At 44.0% G+C, this 19,402-nt stretch overlaps 1 protein-coding gene across 6 annotated transcripts; it reads right to left on the bottom strand.

The window, feature by feature from the left end:
• Nucleotides 1-729: 729 nt before the first annotated feature.
• On the bottom strand, nucleotides 730-13,679 carry LOC129811348 (mitochondrial basic amino acids transporter-like). 6 transcript variants are annotated; one of them, XM_055862574.1, is made up of 5 exons: nucleotides 10,716-10,759; nucleotides 5,325-5,386; nucleotides 4,860-4,901; nucleotides 4,496-4,579; nucleotides 730-3,296 (listed from the first exon to the last, which is right to left on the bottom strand). In XM_055862574.1, the coding sequence occupies exon 5, from the start codon at nucleotides 3,294-3,296 to the stop codon at nucleotides 2,523-2,525; it is 774 nt and encodes a 257-aa protein (XP_055718549.1). In that variant the 5' UTR covers nucleotides 4,496-4,579; nucleotides 4,860-4,901; nucleotides 5,325-5,386; nucleotides 10,716-10,759; the 3' UTR covers nucleotides 730-2,522. The 6 variants fall into 6 exon arrangements, with proteins under 6 accessions (XP_055718549.1, XP_055718547.1, XP_055718553.1 ...); XM_055862572.1 differs by lacking the exons at nucleotides 4,860-4,901; nucleotides 5,325-5,386 and adding an exon at nucleotides 13,185-13,679; XM_055862578.1 differs by lacking the exon at nucleotides 4,860-4,901.
• Between the last annotated feature and the right edge of the window lie 5,723 nt (nucleotides 13,680-19,402).

Genomic DNA, 19,402 nt, shown 5'->3' with positions numbered 1-19,402 from the left:
CCTTCTCAACAAAGTAGCTGTCAGTGCTAGTAGGAAAAGACAAGTGTGAGTGTAAGATCATGAAAGGCACTTATTTTTTTTTGGGGGGGGGGGGGGGGGTTCCCAGACTATGAAGTCCTAGCTTCTGGGGGAAGCTGGTTCTACCGTTGGGGTGTCTGGGGCAGAGAAGAGCTTTGACTGGGCTGTAAACGATGAGCAGCGAGTTGTACGCCTTCACATGCTTTTAACGCGTTGAGAATGCCAATTGGCTAATGGCAAACTGTGTCAACCGGAAAGTAAAAGTACAGCTATCACACTCAAACAAATAATGGTCCTCCAAAACTATATTAAAAGATTCTTCATTAATAATATTTTGTTGCTGCTGTTAAGGGCATTTCTTCAGCAGAGGTTAGCATGTGGGAGAAGTAGGGGCTCAGGAAGATAGACTAGTAATTACCAGTTGGGAGGAACATTCAAGTGTATTTTCCCCAGTGGTATGCTGCCATTTACTAGAGGTTTATGAAAAACAGCATCAGGCTTAGCCTTACATGTGCGTAAGGTTGAGATTCATTACGATCGCAGTGTTGACAATGCACCTTTTAAAAGCCAATGTTCAGCAGACCCGTCGCTGCATGTCAGCTCAAATCGGAATTTACCTTAAAATGGCGATCGTATTGAATCCTGGCCTTAGGCAGAAATACAGACAACGGTACTCTCAGTTACTGTGTCTTGAAAAGACATGACAAAGACTCATTTCATATAGTTTTATTCTGACATGTTTTTCCCCCACATATTGATTTGGTTGAAAGACATTACGACCGATACAGAACAAATATGACACGTACAAATTAAGAGTAACTGGCCTTTTCAAGCACTTGTGCTCTTCTGAACAAATTTCTGGCTCTGATTGGTCGTTTTACATGACAGTAAAACAGAAAGGAAGCAGTATTCCATTTAGTTGAGTTGCCCTTGAATGTCTAGGTGCTATAAAAGAAACAAGACGAGGGCGCGAAAGCACTGACCCAAGTTCACAGTATAAATACATCATGAGTAACATCTCTGTACAAGCAGTGTCATCCACCATATAGAAGCTAGTTATGTAACATGTTCTTGTGAACCACACGGTTGCAATTCAATTCAAGGTCTGTACGTGAATGGACGCAATATTCAAGAGATTCCTTTACACATACATATATCATACGTGTAGAATAATTTATAAAATAAAAATCATGAGATGTATAGTCAATATCATGTTTGTTTGTAAAAAATGTACCACTTTTGCCCAAAATGTAACAGAATCAGGCTGTTTTATACTGCTAGGGACTGTGCCGCCTCAAATACAGTACAATGCTATTGTACTAAAAAATGTTTTTAATCAAAACAATTAGAATTTTTTGCTCTGCACTTCGCTCATGACATTTCATGCAGTCATTTCAGCACACATGAGCAAATGTTTCAGTTAATTCTGAATCTTTCAGTAAAATGAGAAAGGTGTCACCTTTACAAGGTCTGAGACAAGACGGAGTTGAAATCCATGACTGTGTTTAACTTTAGGATTATCAAGAAGAACTAAGGCTGCTTTTACCCAGGCAGCCCAATTCTGATCTATTTTGCAATAACTGGTATTTTGAACAAACAGATCAGCTCTTTCACCAACAATTGGGCAAAAGATCAGAATTGGGCAGCCTGTGTAAATTTAGCCAAGAGTAATTTAAATCAGGAACCAGCTAATGCAGACCTCCCACCCGACTCTGGAATATCCAGTGGCATTCTAACAGGGTAGATACATTTTCCTTGAGAGAATATTCACTCGGACCTATGGGTGCATTCACACTGCTCGCCGTAAAAATCTACACAAGGAAGTAATTTCATTGGTCCTAGCCGGCAGAATCATTGATTAGAACCAATGAAATGGCTTACTTTCTGGATGAGTTCCACCCATCAAGCTGTGTGAATGGACCCTTAGTTTGGAATCCCTGGCTAGGACTCTACTAATGAGTATTTTAATAGGAAAGCTGCATGTATCTATACAGTATGTACATACCTTCAGACCAGTGGAGGCTGCTGAGGGGAAAACGGCTCATAATAAATGGCCTGAAACGGAACTAATGGAACGGTATCAAACGCCTGGAAACCATGTGTTTGATACTATTCTACAGATTCCACTCCAGTCATTACCACAAGCCCTTCAGACATACATAAATATACTCAGCTGTGCACACATATACATGTATAAGGGATGACTAGGTCAGCCATTTTTGTGCTTTTTCACTGCTAGTTTCCCCCCCCACGATTTACCAATTAGTTCTCAAAAAGACTAAACAATTATATATAAAAGGGTGCTCTGTACAAAACCAGAGGTCAAAAAGGGACAAGTATTTACAAGCGCGGTTTACCATCTCAACATACATACATCTTGTAAAAATAGCCTTCGTGAAGCTGACGTTGAGTGGTCAGGTCACATCAGCTTATTAGCTGGTGCATTGTGGGCCCACTTCCAACCCAATAAGGGTCACCAGAGCAGAAACACCATCTTCTCCCATTCACAAGCTTGAGGGCTGGGCCTGCTGTGGGCTCACAGTGAGCGAGGAGTGGGCAGGCTGGGGCTCGCAGTCTTTGACGGCGCCCTCATCGTCTCGCATGTACATGAGGAACAGAGTCACGGTGGCGAAGGTTGTGGCGTTGACGGGGAACGCCCGGAGCAGCGTGGAGGTGAGGCCGTGCGTGAACACCCGCCAGCCCTCCCGCTTCAGGCTCTGACGCACACAGTCAGCGATGCCATTGTACTTGTTGTGGCCGCCCACGCCGTCTGCCTGGAGCCGGGACTTTATGACGTCCACGGGGTAGGTGGAGATCCACGAGGCGATGCCCGACATGCCTCCGGCAAACAGCAACTTGAGGATCATGTAGGGGTCATCGGGTTCGCAGCCCAGAGAGCGCGTCAGTACGTCGTAGGTCAGGAAGTAGATCCCGAAACCTGGTGTCTCGCGGACTAGCGTGGTCACCATACCCCGGTTGATACCGCGGAAGCCCTCCTTCCGGTAGATGCGCACCAGGCAGTCCAGAGAGTTCTTGTACAGCTTCTGCTTGGACTTCCTCTCGCCCAGCCCCTGCAGCTGCATGCGCGTCTTGGCCAGCTCCATGGGGCAGCAAATGACGCTCTGCAACGCGCCCGCCGACGCTCCGGCCAGGAACTGGTTGAGCGGCGTGTCGTGGCCCAGCCTGCGCATGGCGTTGCCCTGGACACCGAACACGATGGCATTGATAAAGGTCAGGCCCATCATGGGGGAGCCAATGCCTTTGTACAGACCCGTCATCTGTGGACACACAGCAGAGCGACAGAAAGAGCGAGAGAGAGACAGAATATGGTAATTTAAGTTGAATGAAGCTGAAGAACTTGGCACAAACACACATTAGTAGTAGTTTGCCACAGCCAAATCACACTTTCACCACAATAAATGTTGTGGGCAATACTATAATATCAATCATAAGGCAATACTATCATAAGGCAATACTATAAGGCTAAAATACTAAGCTGCTATTCCACTATGATACTGACAGCCTTACCCTAATACTTAACCAGCTCAAGTGACAAGGTGGTTCTCTTAATTTAGCCATGGAGCTGGCGTAACACCCCGATTGACCTTGGCTACTGATATCTTTCCCAACCTCCTCCCACCCAGACGGGCCAATAGGCTCTCTGCTAGACTGACCTCCGTGTTGAAGCCATAGAGATAGATAGAGGACTCATCTTTATATACAGTATGTGCCATTATAGCGTCTGTGACAGCATTGGGAGCGCCATTGAGGTTACAACCCATAGGAAGTCCCACCCAGTTGACAACTTTAAAATGGTGGAAGCCCTCAATGGAGCTGCCCATGCTAAAACAGCCTTTTGGCCACTATCATTCTCTATGATTGAAACACAAGACTAGCAAGAGACCCTTCTGAGTAGAGCCCTGTTCTAACCAAATGGTACAACAGTAGTTGGCACTGCACAGAGCACATGGCAATGCCTCATGGCGCTGCAGTGGCAACCACCTCCAAAAACAAATCAATTTGAATGAAAGGATTCCACCACTGGTGACTACCCACACACCAAGGTTTCCGTTAAATGGTAATTGCCGGATTTTGACCAAAATAAATTATATGAACAGAAGATTTTTTTTATTTTTAATTGCCGGCCAAATTGACCAGGATAAAAAAAATATATATACCATTGCATAAATAACGCTCTTAATTAATTGAAATATCAGTCAATGTCAACCCATTTGACCGTCATGCTTATAGGTCTATAGGTGTGTTTTCATTAGTCACCATTTATAACACGTGCACAACATACCTAGACTATTTTGAGCGGAATATCACTTGTCAGACAGCGCTAGAAACGCTGCAGCTTCTCAGCTCATTGCTGATGGGAGTGAAACATGCTTTTATAAAAAGGCCAACAATTCTAAACGCAATCGCATGTCAACAGTTTATGACTTGATTCCGTAACGGTAGTGGTCGTACTCACCGACTCTTGCCGTACGATAGACTGGAAGCAGTGATATGTTCCGCGGTACAGAGGTCTGTCCACACTCTGAACTTGGAGTCGTACCTGAAAATGGAAGCCTCAATGTTAGTGAAAAAGCACAGAAGGCAATACAGCCACATTTAATAACAATAAATACATCACACATAAAACACATAGGAAAAGAGAATATACACAACAACAAAAAGGTTATTGTGTAATGTACTACAATATAATAGTTGATTTGGGTGACAAAACAGTAAAATATATATATTTTTTCTTTAAGTATTTTGTGCTACTGGAAGATATTTTTTTTTCTTCACAAAACAAAACACGGGGAGAAAAAGAAGACCTAGTCCGTACTTACTAGCTAGGTCACACATCCATGCAGAGGTTGTATATCCCTCATCTAAAACAGTGACACTTATGCTGTTAAAGACAGCACTCCCTGTTCAGGGATAAAGCAAACAGTGTCCCTCTCTCCACATTTCAGTTCTCAAAATATTTTTTTTAATAAAAAAAATTAAGTTTGACTCAAATTGTCAAAATATCAAGTACAAATATCATGATACATGTGTTGTAACTTGTACGCTTAGAGATTATTACGAGTACACAGCAAAAATATTTCAAGAGTCAGTGTCTGCAAATTACAGCTCTTAGAAGACATTTCAGTATAAACCTCGTAAATTGTATCATTAAAACAATTAAACCTGATTATTTGGCTCAAAATAGCCACTCATGCAAAACTGTATTGCCATGATTGGTATAACTTTACTAGAAATGTACTTTCAAAAATACCTTGCACACTGCCTTAAAAAAATATATGTTTTACCGGCAGGTTGGAAGTAGAATCTTGTATACAGGGGGATCCATAGCATTCAAAAATGCAAACCCCTAAAATGTGAAACGGAAAAACAAACACAGAAGAACACCTGCAGATACACTGAGTGTACAAAACAACCTGACCAGGTGAATCCAGGTGAAAGCTATGATCCCTTGTTTAAAGGGGAGGAGACAGGTTAAAGAATAATTTTTAAGCCTTGAGATCATTGAGACATGGATTGTGTATGTGTGACATTGAGGGTGAATGCGCAAGACAAAATATTTAAGTGCCTTTGAACAGGGTATGGTAGTAGGTAGGTGCCAGGCGCACTGGTTTGTGTCAAGAACTGCAACACTGCTGGGTTTTTCACACTCAACAGTTCTTTCAGTTGACATCTCACTATGGGACACGGCCCCTTTTGCGGGTCTTTATTTGAAGCCTTATTCAATCACGCCTAACAGGCCAATCAGAGCTGTGTGTGTACGCCCCGAGTGTCTTATAACACACTGCACTGGTTTCCTCATTCTTAGCCTCGAGTCTCTGGTTACTAGCCCGTTACACAGCTTTATTCAGTAAACTAGCTCTCAACTTAACAGTTCCTTTCGGTGTGGGTTACTACCCCAACACATAGCATTGAGTGGCTTGTTTTCTATTTTTCAGGAATGCTGCTTACTTCAGCTTCACCTTACTGAGTGAAGTTACCTCAGATAGCAGCACTTTTTTGTCATCGGCTAAATACTGTACACTTGTTGCCTGGCATTCACACAATTGGCGTCGTTAGCTAGCTAGCTCCACTGTTTTAGCATCCTGCTAATAGCAGGTTCCCACAAATTTTAGCTACTTCTACCCAGGGTCTCTAGCTCTGTCGGTTCCCACTTTCGGAGTTAGCTAGCTGAACTTTCGAGTATCTTGGCTAGTTAGTGGGCTAACGGCACCACTGATGTTTTAGCTAGCAATCTCTGGGCTAAAGCCCCATTCAGTTTGCAAGAGCGGTTATGTTTCTTCAGTGTGTTACCCCACCATTGAAGCACCATCCCTTTTTCATTCCCCTGTGAAAGATAACCCAGCCGTTCGTTCTACCTCAAGTTACTTGGTTTACAGACCGAGTCGACACTTTGTATCCCACGCGACAGCTCGGCTAGCTGGCTATCAACACTCAGGTAAAGAAAGCCAGCTAATTCACTACACTGAAAATATAAAGACGGCATTTATTTCTCACCACCCTGGTAAATAAAGCTGTCTGTTTCTGCTTACCTGGCTCAAGCGCACGTTACCCAGTGTCTCTCCCAACTTCCCATTGTAGGAGCAGCGCCTGGAGTGGCTAGCTAGCCCACCGGTAATTCCATTTGCTTTTGTCCGTCCTGCCGAAACGCAATGTCAACAGGCTTACAGGCCAAGTCGTCAGGGAAGGGGGAGAAAAAGCAGCAAAAGCCTATCAACGCTCACCCTGGAAACTGCAGCCATTACATGTCCGGGACAGATTCCCATACGCTCTGTACTACTTGCTTCGGCGTTGAATACGCTATGGAGGCTCCCATCAACCCCGCTAGTTGTGTGCATTGCACTCAGCTGGACTCCAGTGTCCTCCAGTGACGTAGAGTGAAGTACATGGAAAGTATTGGCCAGGCCTCATACCTGTGCGAGGACAACTCCGTTGACAACAAAGTCCCAGAGGAGGGAGAAGCTACTTAGGTATCCCCTCAGTCTGCGCTTCAGGCTGATTCAGAGTATCCACACTTTTACCAGGGGTTGGACCTTAATGCCGACGAATCCGGATGTCTCTTGCCGCATTAGGCAGCACCCTTTGACCAGCTGATGGATTACACCACTGAAGAATTTCTCCTCTGCTCAGTTTTTGCTACCCAGCCAGACTGAAGAGGTAGGGCAGGAGTCAAAAACTCACCTTTCTTCGAGGCAATCAGATGCACTTCCCTACCTGAATGGACAGATCGATCCTAACAGGCTGTTTGGACCAGCCATAATCGTAGATACAGGCCAGGTTAAATTCTAAGAAAAGGAGACTCAAATGCTGGGCTCCCTGTTACCACAGAAACAAGCCCTGAATCCCCAGAAGATCACATTCACCCAGGTCTTCATGAGGAGTCCTCCCTCCCAGAACTGGAGGTTCCCCAAGAAGTCTCAGCCTTCTCCGGCAGCACCGACCCTGGGACAGACACTCCGCTCACCAGCAACGCGGTGCCTCAGGGCATCACTCCAAGCAATTAGCAGTGGAGACCCACATGGCGCCATCCAGAGGGAAGGGGAAGAATTGGCACACCTAGTGCAAGGCGCGGGGGCTCGATGAGCTGGCAGAACTCCTCCGACCTTGACGACCATAGTGTCCTCTGGATTCCTGCTGCAAGTCACACAAGCTCGTTTACACATGGCATAGGTGTAGCATGCCCTCGTTGGGGCGGGTCACCACTAATCCCCAAGTTCAGTTCTCAAATAAAGAGTTCATCGCATCCAGGCCCACGGGCCGAGGGTGATGGCTCAGAATGTTTTCATGGAAAACAATCAACCTCTCGAGGGCGTCCTTGTCCGGCCACCAGGCCTTGCAGGCCATCGCGTCCCCTCCACGGGATAGGTTGCCCACATGCAGAGTTACCCCAGTGTGGCGAATGTCACATGAGTCCCCTGTCCCCCAAAGGGGAGAAGCGGGATCCCTTGCTCCACAGAGAGCAGTGGCGCGCGCATGTGTTCAGTCTCCCCTTGGGTCTTACGCACTGTAGACCAGGGGTACAGACTACAATTCGCAGCCCCCCCCCCCCCCCCCCCCCCCCCAAACCAGTGGTTCACCACAGTAGAGGTCAAGGATGCTTATTTTCCACAGAGTTTATCCTGCACACAGGAGATGTAAGGTTCGCCTTCGAGGGCATAGCCTCCAAATAGCTCACCTTACCAGTCAGTCTGTCCCTTGCCCCACGGATATTTATGAAGTGTGTCGAAGCGACCCTAGCCCCTTTACGGGAGAGAGGCTTAAGAGTCCTGATGTACATCGACGACTGGTTGATCTGCGTGGACACTCTGGCTCAGGCAGCGGAACACACAGCCCAGCTGTTGTCGCACCTGCTTGCTCTAGGCTTCAGGATAAAAGTCAGGCCAAAAGCTTGCTCTTACCAACCCAGCAGAAAATATTTTTGGGATTGTCTCAGTAGCCTGTCAAGCAGCCCTCACCATGGAGAGTGACATTTTCACCACTGCCTCTGTTTTGCACGGCAACATCAGCCACATACTAGATGCGTCTGAGGCTTCCTGGGCTCCATGATTGTAGTGGTTCTGCTTGGTCTCCTTAACTCAGCTATCCAGCGCTGGGTGACCTCACTCTGCTTGAACTAGTCTATTTACAGGTACATGCTTCTCTCAGGAAAGTGTCTATCGGCACTTCAATCCCTCCTGACGCGGGGCTGCCCTACTGGGACAGTCTTCACACGCAAAGTAGTGACAAATAGATGCATCACTATAGGGATGGGAGGGGGAGCAGTCCACGAAGGGCGTACAGTAAACGGCGTATGGTCAGACTACGTTCTAGCTCTAAACTGTTATTAGCCCTCTGGCACTTTTGTCCATTCCTACAGGGCCAACATGTCCTTGTCAGGTCGGACGATAGGTCGATGGTGACATATACATCGGCCCCGTTTCTCGCCTTGGCCTAGCGCGCTAGCAACCTTTACGCATGCTCGGTTCATCCTCGCTTCATCCTTCATGCACTCAGTTTGCACTGCCCCCCCTCGACTACTTCAAGGTTATGATACGTCGCATTCATTTCTAAAGGGCATTCCAATGACTTACAGTATTCAAGCCACTGACCTCTTCCACCCTCTGCAGTGCTCTTCTCCAGAGCAGCGGCGCCTTAACACATTGTGCCCGGTGCGCGCCCTGCACATCTACATGGACAGGACTAGGCCATTATGAAACTATGACCAACTGTTTGCTTTGCCAACCCTGCTCAGGGTAGAGCTTTGTCCGAACAACGCCTCTCTCATTGGAGGCTATCGCCAAGGTGTACAGTTGTTGGGGATTGCAGTCTCCCCTGGGTGTCCGAGAACATTCCACTAGAGGAATTGCCACAATGGGCACTGTTCAGAGGCATCTCCATCTTTGTGCGGTGGCAAGTTGGGCTTCCCCTTGGTGAGGTTCTATCGCCTGGATGTTAACTGCGTCCTCCCTGCGCACACAGTCCTTGGCGGTGGAGCAAAGTAGGATGGATCAGGTACATTACCATGTACCACAACAGGATTCTCAGGAAACGGGCTATTGGCAATCCGGGCATTTTGCAAGTGTTCCATAGTGAGATGTCGAACCGAGTTGACTGAAATAGAATATTTTGTTCTCTGACTTGTGTAAGTTCTTAGAATGAGGAAACCAGATCAGTGCAGGGTGTTATATAGACACACAGGGCATACACTCACAAAGCTCTGACTGGTGTGATTGAATAAGGCTTCAACCAATGACCCGCAAAGAAGGCGAGTCCCATAGTGAGAGGTCTCCCTCGTCTCCTTCAAAGAACTGGGGTTGCATACCATAATCCAAAGTTTCCTGTGTGTATTAAGAATGGTCCACCACCCAAAGGACATCCTGACAACTGTGGGATGCATTGGACTCAACATGGTTCAGAATCCCTGTAGAACTTGAAACCTTGTAGAGTCTATGACCCAATGAAGCGTATAACTCAACTGTTAATTTACAGAGCTTTCCAATGACCTACGCTGTCACAGCTCCAACATATCATGTGGCTTAGGTGTTAGTCAAAACTATATTTGGGTTATGCTTATGATGAGAGTAGGGGTCAGCTGAGCTTGAGGCTATACACTCACTCAAACAAAAAAATGGGAATATCTTGAAATGTCAACTATAACAGACAGAAACCTGGCATGCTTCTGGATAAGTTAATTGTTTGTTGTGTGCACATTGTGAGTCTGATACTGTTGCTCAGCAAGCTTCAACATGCCATGCAGAGACAACAAAACAGCTCTTTAGCTCTGGTCCTAACTAGAAGGGGATGCCTGTTCTGTTCCAAGAACAGATTGGGTTGCAGTAAGACACTGGGTTAAGAATGTTATGCGCTCTACTTTTTAAACAGCAGTGTGTAGATATGACTCTAGGTCAGAAAACGAGCCAAAATACCCACGTGTGTGCGGTCTGGAAAAAAAGTGCAGTTTACCATTTGCAAGTAAAAGCTGAGAAATGCGGTTCCTGAAATGTTTTGATTGGGAGAGAGCATGAATATTTCATACTTTATCAAACACTTTAGGTCATCTCATCTATATCCAAACGTGCCCTTTCGAGGAGCCTTGATAAACCCCACGGTAGCTAAATAGGAATTTCATTTCAGTGTGATTTTTAAGAAAAAAATAACACGTGCCAGGCATTTGCCAACCAGAAAAAACATAAACCCACCTTTACAGTGTCAAAAGGATGCCCGACCAAGACACCGGCAGCACCTTGAAATGACAAAGATGAACAATTAATCAGCACTTTGCTTGTTGGAGAAGGTTGATATGTAATGTGGTCTAAAGCTATGTGAAACAATTACAAAACCTGACAACTTGGAGAAAGAGTGGTAACTAAGTACATGTATAGGTAGAGTAAACAGCATGGAGACACTGTTTAATACTCAGTCTTTGAGCCTAGACCTGATGCAAGTCACAACACGTTCAGTGGTGGTGGGTGCATGTTTGAATATCAAGTGCATTACACAAGAACAAACAGTCTTCTCTGGACTGCCCATCAGCTGTTCACTGTACTGTACACGTGTCCTTGACATTGTTAGCGAGAAGAAAACGCAATACTGTGTGACACCACCTGTACATCACAGGATAAACCCTACCTAGGGCCGTTTCAGGTTAGGGCCACTTGTGTGTTCTGGCTTGGTGTTTGAGTGAGTGAAACAGTGGTGCATTCATGTGATTCTCATGAAACCAGTTTTGTTGTGTACAAACATAAAAATGTCATTGCACCTGCACAATATCATACACAACCAATACCATTTTAGATTTAAGGACTAAGATGTTTCGTTTTTTGGCAAAGTGTAATTGTTTTTATTTTTATATATTTGCCTGAATTATTTTACATTTTCACCCCAAATGTACATTACTGAAATTAATCTAGACTCAATTCGCAGGTCATTTTACTTCAGAAAAACCTAACTTATTTGAATAAAAGAAAATATGTTGCTGTAGTTTGTTCAGAAATAGTTGTAAAAAATTGAGTGTTACTATAATATTTAAGTACAAAGTGTCTGGACATGCATCTCATTTTGGTAACAATAAGTTCCTGTAAAAACTCAAGTTTTTAAATAAATTATATTCACCCATGATGCATCATCTAGGAGTAGTCGTCTTTAGATGAGCACAAGTTAATTTATTTGCTTATATGCTTTCAGAAGGAGGTTCTTATTCTCAAACTCTGCCTTTAGCCACTTGGCCTTCTCAACAAAACAGCTACAAAGCTCAAATTAGGGTTCTGAGGAGTATTTCTGTCTGTAATAAAGCTCATTCTGATTAGTTGGGCCAGGCTCCCTAGTGAGTTGGCCAGGCTGCCAATTGGAGGGCATAGGCCCACCCATCGCTGCCCAGTCATGTGAAATCCATAGATTAGGGCCTAGGGAATTTATTTCAATCGATTGATTTCCTTAAATTAACTTGAACTCAGTAAAATCTTTGAAAATGTTGCATTTATATTTTTGTTCAGTATAAATATATTTTCCCAGTGTTATGTTTAACTCAGGCCTTTTCATTAGGGGAGCAATGTTTAAAAAAATTGAACTTATTACTTAGTTGGACTGTTGCAGTAATGAGAATTGTGGAAATTGTATTTAAATAAAATCTATTCAAAATGCATTAAATTGATCAGTACAGATCCAAAATCTCAGTGATTCAAAAGGACATGAAAAATTACATCTGATAATTATGTCAAACGTCAGTTTTGTAGGAAAGACCCACGTGCTTCTACACCTGCATTGGTTGCTGTTATGGGTTTTAGGCTGAGTTTCTGTACAGCACTTTGAGATATCAGCTGATGTACGAAGGGCTTTATAAATACATTTGATTTGGCAGAAAGATGACCCTAAAGAACATTTGTCTCACCCCCACTTTCAAGACATTATTAGTAGCCGAGACAGTATTGCAATAACGCCCAATCATAGACGTATTTATAAATAAACGTTGGCTAAGCTGACATTCATATTAATTGAGATGAGGTTAACTAAACCAATGATAAATATTGATAGGAAGATAGGAATTTACTTCCTGTGTATAAGAATTTTAACAATGTAGTAAAATCAAAGAAACTGTGGTAAAATGCTCCACGGGTCCTATTTCAAAACGCCCAATCGTTAAAACTACACCTGGTTTAGTTTGGGGGATGGGTATTCTTTGTACCCTGACAAATCTAAAGAATGTACCAATTTCGCTCTTTATATTCATAATTTTGACCATGTGAAGTTGAATGTGTATGTCGCTAATGTAATTGGTGCTTGAGAGGGGACTGCGCCCATTTTTACCACTCAGCACATGGCTTGGAATGAATGGAATTGTCTGGGTGGGAGCATAAAGTTTCACAGAAATATATATTTTGTGATTCTAAGAAACCAAAACAGGTTTAGCCAGCTAAGCACATTTAATATAGGAATTTTCACAACAATGGGGGGCAAGAAAGTGTACTAGACAATGAACAGTACTCGGTAATTTTCCATCTATTAAACAACTAGCTTTGCTAGCCAAACTCATGAATCATTCATTCAAAGCGTTTCCAACCTGATGCATTTTGCAAGCCATTTATATGACTCCGTGCTGCCACGTAGCAAGCATTGAAGCAATCTACAATCTATCCATTGGTGTGCTTTCTAACTAACTTTAGTTAACTTACCTCCTATGCATCCTGCTGCAAAGTCCAATGTAAAGTCCATTCCCTCAAGGAGTCTTTGAATTTGTCAAAAGTTAGCTATCAATGATGCTGTATTTCTCCGTAGCACACGGAGTTATCTAATTCAAAGTTCTGGCTTGGTGAAAAAGCTAGCTACAATCTTGTATTGCTTCAAAATAGACAGATAATTTAGATAACTATCAGTTTCGACCTGTAGTTTGATGGCTGCATCTGTAACGTTAAAGGATAGCTGAATTGCTAGCTACAGTAACGTTAACTAGCTAACTCTCGTCTCCTCTTGAATAAAAGTGAGTTCGCAAAGGGCTGTTAATAACACTACCCACGTGAGCTCTTGAATAAGACAGATAACTAAGTAGCTTAATGTGTATGATTTGATTATTGAATTGAGGCGCTCCCACAGTTCACTACCTAGCTACCCCCACCAGCTGTCTGCTTCCTTCCACACGTTGTTTCTATTTCTGACTGTCTCCCGTGAAATTCAAAGCCCCTTTTAACCAAGCATTTAGCCCAATCAGATCACCGCGATGAAGACAACACCCCTACCGCCCCGCACGCTGATTGGCTCGAGTTGATTTTTCACGGGTTATGATCAAAAGCACTGACCACAGGACTTTCTGATCCAAACAACTGATTTATGATCAGCTATCCCCAACCTAGTCTAACCATTTACTCCTAGTACCCTATAGTACCCATGTATCAAAACAGACCCTAAACCAGATGTTACGGGGGAAATATTGTAAAATATTAACCAAGACAAACGACATGCAAGATTGCAACATCTGTAGCGTTTTAGACATTCTGAAAAAACTCTCTGGTAAAAAAAAAACGAACTGTATGTTAAGAGAAAAATATATGGTTATTGTTGCACTTTTATTTTTTTGAGCTGCAAAAATATATACATTGTAGCGAGTTTATATTTGCATATTCAGCTGTATTCTTGAAAGTGAGCAAAGGTACTTACATTTCTTAGGTTTAATACTATAGTTTCTTTATACTTCTGTGAATATTTGTTGGTGTATTTTATCCATTAGGATGTTGAGGCATTGGGACATTTCAACAGTGCTTGTTTACACCAGACGTGTAATCCTTTTGGCTTATACACCTACAGTAAGACTTCTTGAGTCACTGATACCTGACCCTCTCCTGCTTGCCATGCCCATGTTTGCATAACTGGTATCCAATTTTATCACTTCAGAGAGAGGAAGAGAGGGGGGGATAGACAGAGAGACACAGAGAGAGGGGGGGGGGGGGTAGACAGAGAGAGTGTACCATCACAGCAGCAAGATTTGTGACCTGTTGTCACAAGAAAAGGGCAACCAGTGAAGAACAAACACCATTGTAAATACAACCCATATCTATGCTTATTTATTTTAACTTGTGTGCTTTAACCATCTGTACAATTTTACAACACTGTATATATATAATATCACATTTGTAATTTCTTTATTGTTTTGAAACTTCTGTATGTGTAATGTTTACTGTTAATTTGTATTGTTTGTTTCACTTTTGTGTATTGTCTACGTCACTTGCTTTGGCAATGTTAACACATGTTTCCCATGCCAATAAAGCCCCTTGAATTGAATTGAATTGAGAGAGGAAGAGAGAGGGGGGTAGACAGAGAGACAGAGAGAGAGAGAGAGAGAGAGAGAGAGAGAGAGAGAGAGAGAGAGAGAGAGAGAGAGAGAGAGAGAGAGAGAGAGAGAGAGAGAGAGAGAGAGAGAGAGAGAGAGAGAGAGAGAGAAGAAGAGAAAGAGGGGGCTAGACAGAGAGAGAGAGAGAGAGAGAGAGAGAGAGAGAGAGAGAGAGAGAGAGAGAGAGAGAGAGAGAGAGAGAGAGAGAGAGAGAGAGAGAGAGAGAGAGAGAGAGAGAGAGAGAGAAAGAGAGAGAGAGGGGGTAGACAGAGAGAGAGCGAGAGAGAGATAATGTATTTTATATTATATAGTTTATTTCACTTTTGTTTATTATCTATTTCAATTGCTTTGGCAATGTAAATATATGTTTCCCATGCCAATAAAGCTGTTTGAATTTAATTTAATTAAGAGAGTGAGAGAGAGACCCACTGGGAAAAACCTGGTTGAATCAATGTTGTTTCCATGTAATTTCAACAAAAACATTTAATGTGTGTATATTATCGTGTATGTGTGTATGCATGTTTTGAATCAATGTATGAAAACTGATTGGATTCACACATATCACAAGTCCACGGGGCCAGACGAATTATCAGGACGCATACGCAGAGCATGCACTGACCGCCTGGCAAGTTTCTTCACTGACATTTTCAACCTCTCTCTGACTGAGTCTGTAATACCAACATGTTTCAAGCAGACCACTATAGTTCCTGTACCCAAAAACGCCAAGGTAACCTGTCTAAATGACTTTCGCCCCATAACAATCAGATCTGTAGCCATGAAATGCTTTGAAAGGCTGGTCATGGCTCACATCAACACCATCATCTCAGACACCCTGGACCCACTCAAATTTACATATCTCCCCAACAGATCCACAGATGACGCAAGCTCTCTTGCAATCCACACTGCCCTCTCCCATGTGGACAAGAGTAACACCTATGTGAGAATGCTGTTCATTGACTACAGCTCAGCGTTCAACACCATAGTGCCCTCCAAGCTCACCAGTAAGCTCAGGACTTCCTGACGGGTAGCCCCCAGGTAGTTAGGGTAGGCAACAACATATCCGCCACGCTGGCCCTCAACACGGGGGCCCCTCAGGGGTGTACTCCATGTTCACTCACGAATGCGTGGTAGCGCATGACTCCAACACATCATTAAGTTTGCTGATGACACGATGGTGGTAGGCCCGATCACCGACAATGATGAGACAGCCTACAGGGAGGAGGTCAGTGACCTGGCAGTGTGGTGCCTGGACAACAACTTCTCCCTCAATGTCAACAAGACAATGGAGCTGATTGTGGACTACAGGAAGTCCGAGCACGCCCTGATCCATAATGATGGGGCTGCAGTGGAGCTTGTCGAGAGCTTCGTTCCTCAGTGTCCACATCACTAAGGAATTAATTAACATGGTCCACAGACACCAACACAGCCATGAAGAAGGCATTACAAAGCCTCTTCCTCCTCAGGAAGCTGAACAGATTTGGCATGACCCCTCAGATCCTCAAAAAGTTCTACAGCTGCACCATTGAGAGGATCTTGACTGGCTGCATCACCGCTTAGTATGGCAACTGCTTGGCACCCGACAGCAAGGCTCTGCAGCCACCCCCAAGGCATAGACTGTTCATTCTGCTACCGCACAGCAAGCGGTACCCATGTACCACGTCTGGAACCAACAGGACCCTGAACAGCTTTTACCACCCAAACCATATTAAGACTGCTAAACATTTGACCAAAGAGCTACCAGGACAATTTGCATTGAACTCTTTTGACTCATCACATACGCTGCTGCTACTGCTTATTATCTGTCCTGTTGTCTAGTCACTTTACCTCTACCTATATGTACATATCTACCTCAATTACTTTGTACCCCTGCACGTCGATTCCGGTACCCTGTGTATATAGCCAAGTTATACTCATTGTGTATTTATTCCTCGTGTTATTCTTTTTCTATTCTTTCTCTGCATTGTTGGGAAGGGCCCGTAAATCATCATTTCACTGTTAGTCTACACCTGTTGTTTATGAAGCAGGTGACAAATACAATTTCATTTGATACTTATTATAATGACAATACTGCGTACATTTATTATCCAATATACAGTATTGCAATCGTTTGGTCTACTGTAACAATTGCTTTGTCTAAGCAGGTCCTGATATCCTAACTCATAGCATCCTTGAATCCTGCTAGCCTAAACTCACAGCACCAGTTGTTCTTGAAATATTTTGTAATGTTAGTGTGGGAGAGGTGGAAGAATTATTGTTATCGATCAATAATGACAAACTTCCTAGCGTTGTCAACTTAGATGGAAAGCTACTGAGGATGGAAGCTGACTCTATAGACACTCCTGACATTCATATCTTTAATCTGAGCTGAGAGGAAGGTCTTTGTCCTCAGGCCTCAAGCCAAATTCAATCCTCTACCCAAGAGGGGTAAAGCAGCCTTTACTGGCTCTAACAGCAGACCTATCAGCTTGCTGCCAGCTCTTAGCAAACAGTTGGACAAATTGTTTTTGACAAAATACAATGCTCCTCTGTAAACAAATTAACAACAGACTTTCAGCATGCTTATAGAGAAGGGCATTCAACATTTACTGCACTGAAACAAATGACTGATGATTGGTTGAAAGAAATTAATAATAAGATGATTGTGGGAGCTACACTGCTAGATTTCAGTGCAGCCATAGATTTTATTGACCATATCTTGTTTTAGAGAAAGTGTATGTGTTATGACGTCTGCCATATTGTGGATTCAGAGATACAGCTGAAGTCGCAAGTTTACATGTATTTCAAGGCCTACCTTCAAACTCAGTGCCTCTTTGCTTGACATCATGGTGAAAACAAAAGAAATCAGCCAAGACCTCGGAAAAAAACATTTGTAGACCTCCACAAGTCTGGATCATCCTTGGGAGCAATTTCTAAACGCCTGACGGTACCACGTTCATCTGTACAAACAATAGTACGCAAGTATAAACACCATGGGACCACAAAGCCGTCATACTGCTCAGGAAGGAGACGTGTTCTGTCTCCTAGAGATGAACGTACTTTGGTGCGAAAAGTGCAAATCAATCCCAGAACAACAGGAAAGGATCTTGTGAAGACGCTGGAGGAAACAGGAACAAAAAGATGTATATCCACAGTAAAACGAGACCTATATTGACATAACCTGAAAGGCCGCTCAGCAAGGAAGAAGCCACTGCTTTGAAAGGCTGGTCATGGCTCACATACACACCATTATCAGAGAAACCCTAGACCCACTCCAATTTGCATATCGCCCCAACAGATCCACAGATGATGAAATCTCTATTGCACTCGACATCGCCCTTTCACACCTAGACAAAAGGAACACCTATGTGAGAATACTATTCATTGACTACAGCTCAGCGTTCAACACCATAGTGCCCTCAAAGCTCATCACTAAGCTAAGGACCCTGGGACTAAACACCTCCCTCTGCAACTGGATCCTGGACTTCCGGACGGGCTGCCCCCAGGTGGTAAGGGTAGGTAACAACACATCCGCCACGCTGATCCTCAACACAGGGGCCCTTCAGGGGTACATGCTTAGTCCCCTCTTGTACTCCTTGTTCTCTCGTGACTGCACGGCCAAGCACGACTCCAACACCATTAAGTTTGCCGATGACACAACAGTGGTAGGCCTGATTACCAACAACGATGAGACAGCCTATAGGGAGGAGGTCAGAGACCTGACCGTGTGGTGCAAGGACAACTTCCTCTCCCTCAGTGTGATCAAGACAAAGGAGTTGATTATGGACTACAGAAAAAGGAGGACCGAGCACGTCCCCATTCTCATCGGCGGGGCTGTAGTGGAGCAGGTTGAGAGCTTCAAGTTCCTTGGTGTCCACATCACCAACAAACTATCATTGTCCAAGCACACCAAGACTGTCGTGAAGAGGGCACAACAAAACCTATTCCCCCTCAGGAGACTGAAATATTTGGCATGGGTCCTCAGATCCTCAAAAGGTATTACAGCTACACGATCAAGAGCATCCTTACGGGTTGCATCACCACCTGGTATGGCAACTGCTCGGCCTCCGACCGCAAGGCACTACAGAAGGTCATGGGTACGGCCCAAGTTCATCTTCTTGCCATCCAGGACCTCTATTTCAGGCGGTGTCAGAGGAAGGCCCTAAAAATTGTCAAAGACTCCAGCCACCCTAGTCATAGACTGTTCTCTCTGCTATCACATGGCAGTACCGGAGCGCCAAGTTTAGGTCCAAGAGGCTTCTAAACAGCTTCTACTCCCAAACCATAAGACTCCTGAACATCTAATCAAATGGCTACGCAGACTATTTGCATTGCCCCCTCACCCCCCTCTTCTACACTGCTGCTACTCTCTGTTATTATCTGTGCATAGTCACTTTAATAACTCCACCTACATGTATGTGTTACCTCAATTACCTCGACACCGGTGCCCCCACACATTGACTCTGTACCGGTACCCACTGTACATAGCCTCGGTATTGTTATTTTACTGCTGCTCTTTAATTATTTTTTACTTTTATCTCTTACTTTTTTTGTTGTTGGTATTTTCTTAAAGCTGCATTGTTGGTTAGGGGC

The sequence above is a fragment of the Salvelinus fontinalis genome, chromosome 15 (assembly GCF_029448725.1).
Source record: "Salvelinus fontinalis isolate EN_2023a chromosome 15, ASM2944872v1, whole genome shotgun sequence".
NCBI lineage: Eukaryota > Metazoa > Chordata > Actinopteri > Salmoniformes > Salmonidae > Salvelinus > Salvelinus fontinalis.
This window is presented reverse-complemented; position numbering and strand designations above follow the sequence as displayed.